Source organism: Podarcis bocagei (assembly GCF_964188305.1).
Source record: "Podarcis bocagei genome assembly, chromosome: W".
Lineage (NCBI taxonomy): Eukaryota > Metazoa > Chordata > Lepidosauria > Squamata > Lacertidae > Podarcis > Podarcis bocagei.
This window is the reverse complement of record NC_138131.1, coordinates 18907389-18921692: the sequence shown is the minus strand read 5'-3', so window position 1 is coordinate 18921692 and position 14304 is coordinate 18907389. Positions and strand designations below refer to the sequence as shown.

Genomic DNA, 14304 nt, shown 5'->3' with positions numbered 1-14304 from the left:
GTGGCCCCGCACGACCCTTTCCCCAGGTCGCTGTCCTTTTTGTACTCAATATATGGCAACCCTTTGCATACATTACTGATCCTAAAATTGTGTGCCCTTCACAGGTTAACCTTGTGTCTTAACACTAGCTTTCTCCCTTCTTTGCAGGTATGGTTTGTGTGCAGCTACCTCCTACATGTGGTACAAGAAATTCATTCAGAAGGTTCACCTTGAAGACTTACAACTCCTTGGTGCAAGCTTGGCCTCAAAATGCTCACAGGAGCTGCAGCCAGTCTCAGAGCTCACTACTTTATACAGAGGAACAGGCCTTCTGACTTGATTGCAGCACTTCAGTGACCAGAGCAAGCAGACCCAAGCAAGGAAGACTCTAGTGTTCTGCTGAAAGTTGGCTACAATATATTAGAGCTGCAGTGTTACCCGACTGACCTGGGAGTAAGCCCCACTGAATTCAGTAGGACTCACTTCTGGGTAGGCATGGTTAAGGGAGGAATTGGGATGATGGGGGCCTTAACAGGGAAGGTGAAAGTCTTTCAAATTGTAGTGCTTATCTTGGGTTGTTTAATGCTATTTAATCAGAAATGACATGAAGGAAATCAGGATTAAAGAGTATTAGTGTTTGTGCAAATCAGCATGTTGCTGATACAATATGATGCAAAGTTCCATGTAATGAAGTAGTAAATAAATCATGTCGCATATACAGCTTTGTTTCTTCTTGGCAACAATAATGACACCAAGTCCCTATCAAAAAGAAGTACTGTAAACTTCTGAAGTTCATAGTTGCGGGGTATTTCAATTGCACTCTTCCCCTGTGAGCTGATTGATTTCTGTTGTCTTGTCAAGGCAGCTTATGAAATGTTCTAGAACCCAATATACTTGCAGCTAACATTGGCCAAAGCTCCATGGAGGTATTGTTTGAGCTTTCACACCTGCAGAGATAAGCTTCCAGGGTGCTCATTACTGGTGCAAATCTTAAATTCTCTCCACTTGGGACGGAAAATGGAGAAAGGAACGCTGGAATAATTTCTTCTTAGGTGCTATGGAATCCCCCTTTACTAGACAAGGCTACCATAAGACATAACTGACAGAACACCACACTCTAATCACTAAAAACTTACAGAAAACTGGAACACATTTTGTTTGCAGTATTTTATTTTTATGGGAATAACTTCTTGAGGCAAATCGGATACATCTATCCAAGTTTAGTGGCCAGTTCTTTAGCCTTGGCTTTTTCAAGCTTAGCAATGCGGGCAACTGATTTCGGCCCCAGAAGATTGCCGCCCCAGTGACGACGAATCTGGAAGGAAAAAAGATTGCTCACATGTCAAAGTGACTTACAAAACTTACAATTAAAATTTAGATTAAATGGTATAATTTTTTTGAGGATTTAACATTCACAGCAATAACCTGAGTGTCGGCTTTTAAGTACAAATTAGATGCAAAAACTACTGGAATACTCAAATCAACTCCACTTCATACATTACAGCTGTGCTCTAACAAGTAGTAACAGTTCCAAACATTGTAGTACTATAGACACAGACTCTGGAATATTGCTAACAGGCTGTGTAACTCAATGGTGGCTCAAGTCCTTTTCTTTTCTCCTGTGGGCATTTTTAGATTCTCAATCCTGTTATCTTGTCCAAAATATTTTTAGATGCTACCAGCTCAGTGGGTCAACATGATACTGCTGTTCACTCACATTATTTCTGCTACATGAGGGAATTCTCTACACAGGGCTGGAATGAATTTTCATATTGGAGGCTGCTAGCAAGCCATTCCTGATTTCAGCAAGCTGGACAGTGGTCATGCCACTGCAAGGGAGGGGGGCACTTTCCAAAAGCTGACAAATTAGTCAATATACCCACAGATCCTATAGGCACAATCTTACCTCATCATATCTCTCATTGTAGTTGGTCTTGACAGCTTCCACGAGTTTAGCTAGAACTCCCTTGTCCTCGCTGCAAAGGAGAAGACAGATTCAACAAGCCAGCAATTGAGTTTGAGTTCTCCAAGTAGATTACAATTTGAAATACTGCTTTAAGTGCCACTTTTCAGGGCAACGTTCTCTTAAAAGTTCATTTAGCTTCAGCAGTTGTGTTCATTCAATGACATTAGACACAAAGCAGACCCCTATAAATGACTAACAAGTCCCTTAATTTCTAAGGGTTGCATCCAATTTAGTCCTACTCAGAGTAGACACACTGAAATTAGTGGCTTCAAGTTAGGCATGTCCATTATTTTCAATGGGTTGGCTCAGAGTAAGACTCAATCCAATGGTTTGAACGTAACACCCATTATGGTCCACTTTAGGGTGAACCTCTAAGTAAAAACACAGTTTGATGCCACACTAAGCTAGCAGCAATAATGCCAACTTTTAAGCTTTACATGCAGTCAATGCCCTGCAGGCCTGGGGTCATGCAGTAGTTACCAATATGGGAACCAACTGCTCAGCTGGCACGTGAACTTAGCATTTCCAGATGTGGAAGGAGGAAAGGCTGCAGCTTTAACAGCTGTTTAGCTTGCGGTTAAAGGTATAACTGCCCCAAACCATACCAGCCTCTTCGGTTTCTTCATTTGAATTAGAAAATAGGTGAAAAATGTTTTCAGGGCTACTTACGGATTAACCTGAGTGAAGGCAACACAGGTACAGGTCTTTCGGTGGACAAGGCAGCCCAGCCTTGCCTTGCCTTTGATGATGCAATAGGGCACTCCCATTTTTCTGCACAAGGCAGGCAAGAAAACTACCAGCTGGATCAGAGAGGGGAGAAGAAATGCTTTAAAGCTGGCGGTCGTTCAGTTTTTAATACAGTAGGAATTAGGAACTGTGGCCCTCCAGACTTTACTGGACTCCTAACTCCCATAATCCCCAGTGGTTAGGGATGATGGGAGCAGGAGTCTAACAACAGGGCTGTCCCCATCCCTGCTTTACAACAAGGGCTCTGGCAATTGCTCAGGGTTAAAAAGCTCGTATGATTTTGCTCTTCACAGATAGGGGTCAGTGTTGAATGGTCTCTTTAAATTTGAAGGTTCATTATTGTTCCACAAGATGTGTATTTCTTTAAGGGCCAGAGCAAATAATGTGACCTAGTTTTACAGCTGTGAAGCAGTATAGCAGGTGCTGTTAAGTTATGTTAATTAAGCTGTTGGGTATAGTATATAAAGAGCAGCACCTAGCTCTCTCAGCACCCTGGTGGATGGGTTGTTGGTTGGTTCATGCTTACTGATATATTATAATTAATGTAAAAGGAGTTTTTGATTTTGTTATTAAAACCTAGCAAAATTTATTTTGCATTCCTTGTAATGTGTGGTCTCCCCAGCACGCCTTCTGCAGCGCAACTAATCTGCAAATAGCCAACAGTCAGGTGAAGAAATTCAAGCACCATTGCAAAAGCCATACCCTGCTCTATAAAGAGTCAAATGGCAGAAGGATATTTCCAAGTTTGTCTGGGGGGGAGGGCGCAAAAGGCCAAGGATTAAACATAAGACACTTACAAATATAAAAGAAAGAGGCGGGTTTGCCCTGCCAGACTTTAAACTGTACTATGATGCTGCGTGTTTGGTGTGGATTAGGGACTGGATAAAACTGGAAAAGGAAGAAGCACTACATTTGGAAGGCCATGATAACAGATTTGGATGGCATGCATATTTATGGTATGGGAAACGGAAAGTCCACAAAGGATTTTATAATCATATAATCAGGAGATCATTAATGAGGGTGTGGGAGAGATAAAAAAGACCTATTAGAACAAAAAGCACCCTGGTGGTCATCACCAATAGAAGCTTCGTTGCTCAAACCGCTTGGCAAAAAGGGGAAGTGGCCTACATGCTGCCGCTCTGCCGTGAGTTTGTGAGGAGGACCGCTCCCCCTGCAAGCCCATTCTCCACCTTGGGCCTGGGGGCGGGCCCCATACTTCACCTCAGCATATAAGGCTCCAAGGAGGCCTCGGGACATTGCTGCTGTTGCTTTGCCAGTGAGTCTTGGGGAGGACCGGTCCCCCCTGAAGACCTTTCTCCACCTTGGGCCTGGGGGCGGGCCCCATACACAACAGCATATAAGGCTCCAAGGAGGCCTCGGGACATTGCTGCTGCCGCTCTGCCGTGAGCTTGTGGGGAGGACCGCTCCCCCTTGAAGCCCTTTTCCACCTTGGGCCTGGGGGCGGGCCCCATACTCACCTCCGCAGCTTATGGGGCTCCAGGGAGGCCTCGGGTGTGTGGGGTGGGGTGGGTGTTTAGTTGGGTGGGGGAATTTGTTTAATTTAATTACCGTATTTTTCGCACCATTGGACGCACCGGACAATAGGACGCACTTTGTTTTAGAGGGGGGAGAACAAGGGGGAAAAAATCTCCCCCTCTCTGCCCAGCGCCCCTTCAGTGAAGCGGCAGGAGGCGCTGCACAGAGAGGGGGAGAACTTTCCCCCTCTTGTTTTCCTGCTTTAAAACAAGGTGTCGTTTAAGGTGCGTTCAGGCGGCTACCTTGGAAGCCTGGAGAGCGAGAGGGGTCGGTGTGCACTGACCCCTCTCGCTCTCCAGGCTTCAGGTTCCTTTCGACCTGCTCTTTGGGGCTGGGGGGGGGGGAAGCCCACCACCAGCCCCAAAGAGCAGGTCAGGGAGCAGCGGAAAGGCGCAGCGGAGAGGCTCCTGCCATAGCCAAGCATCACCTCTCCAGCCAGGAGAGGGTCGCGGGGGTTGCTTTAGCCCCGCGAGCGCTCTCCCGGCTGGAGAGGTGACGCGCGGCTATGGCAGGAGCCTCTAAAGCTTCGCGTCACCTCTCCAGCCAGGACAGGGTCGCGGGGGGCTTCTTGAGCCCCGCGCGCGCTCTCCCGGCTGGAGAGGTGACATGGGGCTGTAGAGGCTCCTGCCATAGCCGCGCTTCAGCTCCCCAGCCGGGAGAGCGCGCGCGGGGCTAAAGCAGCCTCCCGCGACCCTCTCCCAGCTGGAGAGGTGACACGCAGCTATGGCAGGAGCCTCTATAGCAGCGCGTCACCTCCCCAGCCGGGAGAGCGCGCGCGGGGCTAAAGCAGCCCCCCGCGACCCTCTCCCAGCCGGAGAGGTGACACGCAGCTATGGCAGGAGCCTCTATAGCAGCGCGTCACCTCCCCAGCCAGGAGAGCGCGCGCGGGGCTAAAGCAGCCTCCCGCGACCCTCTCCCAGCTGGAGAGGTGACACGCAGCTATGGCAGGAGCCTCTATAGCCGCGCGTCACCTCCCCAGCCAGGAGAGGGTCGCGGGGTGCTTCTTTAGCCCCGCGTGCGCTCTCCCGGCTGGAGAGGTGACGTGGGGCTGTAGAGGCTCCTGCCATAGCTGCGCTTCACCTCTCCAGCCGGGAGAGCGCGCGCGGGGCTACGGCGTCTTCGCTCCATAGGACGCACACACATTTCCCCTTCATTTTTGAAGGGGAAAAAGTGCGTCCTATAGAGCGAAAAATACGGTATGTTGTTTTTGTAACTTTGTTTTTTGTTTTTATAGTTTTATTGTTCTGTTAGTTTGCTTTTTGTATAGGCTTTAATTTGATTTTAAGGGGAGGGGTCAGGGCTGCCTGGGAGTGGGCCCCAGCAAACAAAATGGCTGGGGCAGGTTCCATAGGGGGGGGGGGGGATGCACTCGGACAACCGATCTCAGTGATCATGGGTAGGAGGAGGAGTTACGCTAAGACCAGACCATGTCATTACCGAGGAAGCAGGCTTAGTCGTTGTCTGAGGACTATCCCTGCCTCCAGGTCTGGTCCTGACCGGAAGGATACTGGAATCAACAAGGGAAACCCACATGACCTGAAAGTGTTGCTGTGCAATGCCAGGTCAATGATGAATAAAACCGCTGCCATCCACGACCTGATTGTGGATGGAGGCTTTGACCTGGCATGTGTGAGAGAGACCTGGTTGGATGAAGCAGATGGGCCTGTCCTTGCCGCTGCATGTCCACCAGGTTTCTCTTACGCACAGCAACCCAGGCCTTGTGGGCGGGGAGGGGGGGTTGCAGTGATTTTTAGGAAGTCATTAGTTTGCACCAGGCGTCCTATTGGAAAGACCCAGTTCTCTGAGTGCATGTTCTGGAAGTTGGGCAATAGGGGCAGTACAGGATTCCTATTGGTGTACCGACCTCCCCGCTGCACCAAGGATTCCCTGCCCGAGCTGCTTCAGGTCGTGGCGAATGTTCTCCTGGAGACACCTAGTTTGGTTGTCCTAGGGGATTTTAATATCCATGCTGACACGACCTTACAAGGGGCCGCTCGGGACTTCGTGGAAAGCATGGCCTCCATGGGGCTGTCCCTGAATAAGTTTGGCCCAACTCATAGCCACGGGCATGCCTTAGACCTGGTGTTCACCTCTATGGATGTTGGTGATCTGACATTAAGTAAAAACGAAACCAAAGAAGTGCCATGGTCAGATCACTTCCTGGTGCAACTGGACTTCTCCGCAACCCTTCCCCTCTGCAGGGAGGTGGGACCGATTCGGATGGTCCGCCCCCGCCACTTAATGTATCCAAATGGTTTCCAGAGAGCGGTAGGGGATGCTTTATCCCATGTTGATGGCCTTTCAGCTGATTCCCTGGTGGCCCGATGGAATGTGGAGTTAACCAGGGCTATTGACTGTTTGGCTCCGAAGCGCCCTCTCCGACTGAATGGAGCCCGGACAGCCCCGTGGTTTTCCACGGATCTGAGGACAATGAAACAATCGTTGAGATGGCTAGAGCGCCGGTGGCGGATAACCCATTCTGAATCTGACCGGACACGGGTTAGAGCTCAATGTCGAGCCTACCAAGTGGCGATAGCGACGGCGAAGAAGACTTTCTTCACCGCCTCTATTGCATCTGCGGAAAACAGCAGCAGGAGACTCTTTCAGGTGGTTCGCAATTTAGCGGAACCACCTGCTCCATCAGGGCCCAGTAGGGGCAACATGATCTCCTGCAATGCTTTTGCAAAGTTTTTTTGCAGATAGTCGCTCAGATTCGAGAAGAGGTAGACTCCACCGTGGGAGCAGGGACGGGGCGGGAGAGTGCTAGAGTCCTGTCTAGTCAAGTTGTGTGGGATCAATTCCAATCTGTTACCCCCGAGGATGTGGACAGGCTGCTTGGACGAGTGAAACCAACCACTTGTCTCCTTGATCCTTGTAGGCTTATAAAAGCTAGCCGGGAAGGACTGGGTGATGGGCTTCGTGGGGTGGTGAATGCTTCCCTCCGTGAGGGAGCCTTCCCAGTCTCGCTGAAAGAGGCGGTTATTAAACCGCTTCTTAAAAAACCATCTTTAGATGCGGTCACGATAGCCAACTATCGTCCAGTCTCAAATCTTCCATTCTTGGGCAAGGTGATTGAGCGAGTGGTTGCTGAACAACTCCAGGCACGCCTGGAAGAAGCGGACCATTTGGATCCCTTCCAGTCGGGATTCAGGCCTCATCATGGGACTGAAACTGCCTTGGTCGCACTGGTTGATGATCTCCGGCGGGCTAGGGACAAAGGTGAGAGCTGTTTCCTAGTTCTGCTGGATCTCTCAGCGGCGTTTGATACCATCGACCATAACATCCTTCTGGACCGTCTTGAGGGGCTGGGAGCTGGGGGCACTGTTATACAGTGGTTCCGCTCCTTCCTCCTGGGCCGTGTTCAGAAAGTGGTGGTGGGGGATGAGTGTTCAGACCCCTGGGCCCTCACTTGTGGGGTGCCTCAGGGTTCTGTCCTCTCCCCCATGCTTTTCAACATCTACATGAAGCCGCTGGGAGAGATCATCAGGGGATTTGGGCTGGGTGTTCATCAGTATGCGGATGATACCCAGCTCTACCTCTCTTTCAAATCAGAACCAGTGAAGGCAGTGAAGGTCCTGTGTGAGTGCCTGGAGGCGGTTGGAGGTTGGATGGCGGCTAACAGATTGAGGTTGAATCTTGACAAGACAGAAGTACTGTTTTTGGGGGACAGGAGGCGGGCAGGTGTGGAGGATTCCCTGGTCCTGAATGGGGGTAACTGTGCCCCTGAAGGACCAGGTGCGCAGCCTGGGAGTCATTTTGGACTCACAGCTGTCCATGGAGGCACAGGTCAAATCTGTATCCAGGGCAGCTGTTTACCAGCTCCATCTGGTACGCAGGCTGAGACCCTACCTGCCTGCGGACTGCCTCGCCAGAGTGGTGCATGCTCTGGTTATCTCCCGCTTGGATTACTGCAATGCGCTCTACGTGGGGCTACCTTTGAAGTTGACTCGGAAGCTACAACTAATCCAGAACGCGGCAGCTAGACTGGTGACTGGGAGCGGCCGCCGAGACCATATAACACCGGTCTTGAAAGACCTACATTGGCTCCCAGTAAGTTTCCGAGCACAATTCAAAGTGTTGGTGCTGACCTTTAAAGCCCTAAATGGCCTTGGTCCAGTATATCTGAAGGAGCGTCTCCACCCCATCGTTCTACCTGGTCACTGAGGTCCAGCACCGAGGGCCTTCTGGCGGTTCCCTCACTGCGAGAAGCCAAGTTACAGGGAACCAGGCAGAGGGCCTTCTCGGTAGTGGCGCCCGCCCTGTGGAACGGCCTCCCACCAGATGTCAAAGAGAACAACAACTACCAGGCTTTTAGAAGACATCTGAAGGCAGCCCTGTTTCGGGAAGCTTTTAATGTTTGATGTATTATAGTATTTTAATATTCTTTTGGAAGCCGCCCAGAGTGGCTGGGGAAGCCCAGCCAGATGGGCGGGGTATAAATAATAAATTATTATTATTATTATTATACATACAGAGATTTGTTGAGAATCAAGAAGGAAAATGGAAATTAAAAGATTATGAGGAAATAAAAGATCATTTTCAGAGTTCGTTACACTACAAACAATTACATGAGATGAACAAAGAAGACAACAAGAAAGGGTTTAGTATACAACTTCTAGATTTCAAAAGGACGTTATAGAAGAAGTGAAGCTGTTGAAGAAAACCTATAGTATTTTGCTAGAATGGGAAACAAAAGATGAGGTCAATTTGGTCATGATCAAATGGGCACAAGATATAGAACATAAGATACAATTTGAGGACTGGGAAAAATTGTGGAAAGTAAATTTGAAATTAACAGATTGTTCTCTTTTGAAAGAAAATTATATGAAAATGATGTATAGATGGTATATTACACCAGTACAGATATTGTAGAGAAGTTAATTTTTGGGGGGAAATGATAAACAATGAATTGAAAAAAATGTTTAAAATGACATTTGTAAAAAAACCCCAGAAGCATTTCTGTTAGGGACTGTAGGACAAGACCTGCCAAGAAAAACAAAGAACCTATTTATGTATGCTACAACAGCAGCAAGAGTCTTGATAGAACAAGGATGGAAGAACGAGGAAATCCCAACAAAAGAACAGCGACAAGAAAAATTGATGAGTTACGCAGAGCTGGCTGAATTGACATACAAATTGCAGGACAAAGAAAACTGTGACTTTAAGGAAGAATGGGAACTTTTTACAAATTATCTAAAGACAACAAAATGAACTGGACTCCTTGGCAGGTTTTCAATAAACATACACAAATTTATTGGTTGATAACAGGGTAGATAATGTAAGGATATGTATAATATCATAACATGCAGAGAATAATATGTGCTGAGACATCAGAGAGAGGAGCTGAGGGAAGTCTCGGGGGTGGGGGAAAAGGGGGGAAATAATGAATATGATGTTTTGATAATTTGTTATGTTGAAATTGATAATTATTTTTTTTTAAGAGCCAAGTTTGAAAATTTGTTAACAGGACTCTGATGTTTTCCAAAGTAAGTTGTACAGCCAAGCACATTTCAACAGTAACCATAGTGACCTGGCAACATTAAGAATTATCTAGAGCAGGAGTGGGTGACCATTTTGTTCAAGCTAAGGAAAGAAACAGCAGAAAACACCCGTACAAGAATGCAGTGGCTGCTATTCATTTAAAAAACCACTTAGCAGCATAAATCTGAGCTTTTGGGTACAAGACCCCGACTCTTGCACCTCCTTACCTCAACAGGGTCTACATCGTGTGCAATCACCACCAGCTGCGCCTTCTTGTTCTCCACCAGAGTTGTAATGGTGTTGACACCTGCAGAAAAAGCCAGTTAACTTGAGTGTGCTACAAAAGTTTGTTTTCCCAGGCAAAAATAAAGAAATCCAAAGCTCCCTGTCTGTGGAAAAGCACAGTGGCTCAAGTGGTGTTAACAAAGCACCAAGCTGCCAGCTTTCCCTAGCCATGTCAAGGACTAGCAGAGGAAGGGCCTGCTACTGCTCAGGGTTAAAAAGTTCAGTGGTGCCTCGCAAGACGAAATTAATTCGTTCCGCGAGTATTTTCGTCTTGCGAAGCACGTTTCTGAAAAGTTTTGGAAAAGCTTCAAAAATCACCAGTCTTCAAAAACCTCAAAAAAGGCTACCGCACCGCGTGCTATGAGTTGCTCCTCGAAGTCAAGTCGCAACTTTATTAACGGTGTTAAGAAAAAGGAAACAAACTTGCAATATGTTTCCATCTTGCGAAGCAAGCCCATAGGGAAAATCGTCTTGCGAAGCAGCTCAAAAACCACAAAACCCTTTCGTCTTACGAGTTTTCCGTCTTACGAGGCATTTGTCTTGCGAGGTACCACTGTTCTATGTTATGCTCTTCAGTCTGCAGTTCAGGTGAAGAAATTCATACATCATCGCGGTAGCCAGTGTGATGCAGTGGTTACCTGGGCGAAACCAGGGTTCAAACCACAACTCAACCATGGAGCTCACTGGGCAACCTTGGGCCAGTCACTGTATTTCAACCCAGCCTACCCTACAGGGTTGTTTGCGAGGGTAAAATGAGGAGGGGGAGAACCATCTACGCCATCTTGAACTTTTTGGATATAAACACAATAAATAAATACGGCTAGTTGTCCAAGCTTTCATTCAACCAGGTTTAAATGTATAAATATAAAGTAGGAAGGTTACCTGCTCTGAGCACAGGAGGCCTCTTGGTAGGGACGTCGCCTTTCCCTGCAGCCTTTTGCTCTGCACGGGCCAGCAGCCTCTGCTCCTTCTCTTGCTTTGTCTCAGGCCTGTATTTGTGGGCCAATTTCAGAAGCTGAGTAGCTGTGGAAGACAATTGAAACCGTTCAGAGGAAAGCCTCTCTCTTAAACACCATGTTCCCGTTATCCCCCTCCCCTAAAGGACATGACTTTTGTGCATCAGTGATCTTGGTGGTTGGGAGTCATCAAGGAAGTTCAGATAGCAAATATTTTGCTAGCATCATCTGCACACAAAGGAAAACCCTTCCTTACTACAAAAAGGTAAAGGGACCCCTGACCATTAGGTCCAGTCGTGGACGACTCTGGGGTGGCGGCGCTCATCTCGCTTTATTGGCCGAGGGAGCCGGCGTGCAGCTTCCAGGTCATGTGGCCAGCATGACTAAGCCGCTTCTGGTGAACCAGAGCAGCACATGGAAACGCTGTTTACCTTCCCGCTGGAGCAGTATCTACTTGCATTTCGTGCTTTCGAACTGCTAGGTTGGCAGGAGCAGGGACTGAGCAACGGGAGCTCACCCCATCGTGGGGATTTGAACCGCCGACCTTCTGATTGGCAAGCCCAAGGCTCTGTGGTTTAACCCACAGCGCCACCCGCGTCCCTACCTTTCTTACTATAGCACTGTGTAAAACTAGTTCTCTCACACTTGCCTCTTTCCAGCAAACTCCCAAAACATGGGGTGCACATTCAATTCAAGGAATCTGAGCAGCTACCCCACCTCCTTCTGCAACTCCACCTTAGAGCCAAGGAAAGGAGCCGGCTTTCACCTGTCTGACGGTCCAATGCTTGAGTGAACTGGTTAACTGCTGGAGGCACCTTCAACCTTTTGTAGAGGATGGCTCTTTGGCGCTGAAGTCGGATATAATGAGGCCATTTCACAAAGCGAGTCAGGTCCCGTTTGGGCTGAATGTCCTGCCCTGAAAGGCAAAATGACAACTCAAAATAATTGCTTCCTTAGCAATTACTGGTTATCCTTTTGTATTCCTGGTTTTCAGCCCAGAGCAAAGGTGGCAGGAGCATCAGCGATCTTGGTGGAGAAGATTGTCAGCAGCATCACTCTGATAGCAAATATTCTTTTGCATCATTTGCTCACAGCCCAGAGAAGCTTGGTCTTCCAAAACATAGTGGAAACACCAGGCCCTTCTAAATGCCTGCCAAAAAGTTTGCTATTACATAAATCCTAATTTAAATAGAAATACACTGATAAAGAAAACATATTTAGCGAGACAAGCAATTAATATATGATAGATTTAAATTTAAAAGATCTGTGGAAACTAATGCACCCTACCAAAGGAGAATTCACTTTCTTATCACCAGTGCATCAGAATTTCTTCCATTAAGACCAATTTTTAGCATCATCCTCAATAATCAAATCCACAATGTGTATCAGATCACAGTGCAGTAATCTTGAAATGTGAATTTAGTAAAACAGCCAAGGTAAAAAAAATTGGGTATTTAAATGTTTCCCTTCTTAATGATGAAGGATTTATACAACATATGTGAACAGAAACTATATAATATTTTGATTCTAATTCTGCAACAGCTTCTGCAAGACCATTTGAATGGGAAGGATATAAAATGTATATGTGTGGCCGAATTATTGCATATTCCTCTGATAAAAACAAATTAAAGAATAAAAAGGGGAAAATGTTAAAAGAGGAACTTAAGGACCTTTGAACACAAATGATTGGAAGTCCAACCACTATATTGTACAAGGAAATACCAAAAAATGAATTAAATAATATAGTAGCTCAGGAAATATGAGTGACCAGACTGGTTTCATAAAAACAAGGCAAGCCGCAGATAGTACTAGACTAGTGGTGGACTTGATACATTTAATAAAAATAAGAATCCATTTTTAATTATATCATTAGAAACTGAGAAGGCTTTCAACAAAATTTATAGACTACACAGAAGCAGCTTTAATAAATTTGGATTTCCGCTGGATTTTATAAAATGGATTAAAATACTGTACGTTTCAACCACATCTAGAGTTAAAGTAAATGGCATTATATCTTCTCTGTTTCAATTGGCCCAAGGAACCAGAGAAGGGTGTCCACTTTCATGTTTGCTTTTTAATAGGTTTAGAACCCCTGGCAACATTTTGAGATTTACGTAGTTCTCAACTCAGTTAAATACAAATTAGTGTTATTTGCAGATGATATTTTGGCAAGGTATCAAGACACACTATTAATTGTTCCAAATAGGAACTGAGATGCCAGTAGGTGAAAATTTAATCACACACCTAATTAAGCAAAATCAAATTTCTACCGAATCTATTTAATTTGGGCATGTTAATACCAAGAGATACAGCATAACTAGTAACAATTAATATAAATAACATCTAGACATCAATAGTTAGGGTTATTAAGCATTACCCTTTAGAGAAGGATGAATGCCCTAAAAATGAATATTATTTCCAGATTTATCTATATTCTGAGAGGACTTCCAGTTTTTTATATCTGGGTCATATTTCCAAAAGATAAACTCTTTGCTTAGGAAATGCCTTTGGGGCTCTAAAATACAAATAATACCTTTGCAGAAAATGCAATTACTAATTAAAGAAAGTGGATTTGGAATTCTGAATTATACCACCAGGCATATTTACTGACAAGTATTATTGGAAACCTGTTGATGGTCTTAATGGGCTGGGCAGTATCAGGATCAAAATATTTGGAAGTTCAAATAGTCAAATAAGTCAGCTAGAAAGATATGGAATGTATTAGCCAATAAAAATAAATTTGACCCATTTTCACATGCAAAACACTCTCTGGAAAAAACGTGGTAATATAGAAAAGCTGCATGGGAGAAGGGTATTGACCTTGGACAAACCAACTGATAGATGAGGAAGATTAATTTTATACATATAATGCATTAAGAGAGAAATACCATCTACCAGTTGCGGCCCAATGACAATACCTGTAGTTACAGCATCTTTTAATAATTCTGTTCGGTCCAGTGGTCTTCTCAGCTTGAGACACCTAAAATACTGGGGCAATTGGATAATTCATTTGAAACTAAGAAGCCAGTGATTACTTTTTAGATATTTACTATTAATAAATAAATTTGATATGCAGAGTTTAAAAAATGATTGGAATAAGGAATTGGTATGTCCACTATTATGCAGACCTTGGGGAAATGTTTAAGCTTTGATATCAAACGCATCGATGAATCTTAAATTAAGACTTAAGGAGTAGAAAATATTATTCACAATCTATTGGACTCCCTTACGCTTGTATAAGAAAGTGCTATCTAATGTAGCCTTTTGCTAGAGTTGTAATATGGATAATGCTTTTTTGATACACATACTTTTACAATGTCTCACACTTTAAGTTTTGCAATTGATTATATAAAT

The 14304-nt window shown here is 45.6% G+C and overlaps 1 protein-coding gene across 2 annotated transcripts in view; it reads right to left on the bottom strand.

The window, feature by feature from the left end:
• Positions 1 to 1131: 1131 nt before the first annotated feature.
• The window catches only part of LOC308577839 (large ribosomal subunit protein eL8-like), a 42026-nt gene continuing 28853 nt past the window's right edge, over positions 1132 to 14304 (bottom strand). For both annotated transcript variants that reach the window (XM_081178236.1, XM_081178237.1), the window contains exons 3-8: positions 11717 to 11866; positions 10877 to 11017; positions 9937 to 10016; positions 2615 to 2745; positions 1886 to 1955; positions 1132 to 1294 (exon numbers count right to left, since the gene is read on the bottom strand). In XM_081178236.1, coding sequence (XP_081034362.1) covers positions 1190 to 1294; positions 1886 to 1955; positions 2615 to 2745; positions 9937 to 10016; positions 10877 to 11017; positions 11717 to 11866 — 677 coding nt within the window. In that variant the 3' untranslated portion in view covers positions 1132 to 1189. The remainder of the gene's footprint in view (positions 1295 to 1885; positions 1956 to 2614; positions 2746 to 9936; positions 10017 to 10876; positions 11018 to 11716; positions 11867 to 14304) is intronic.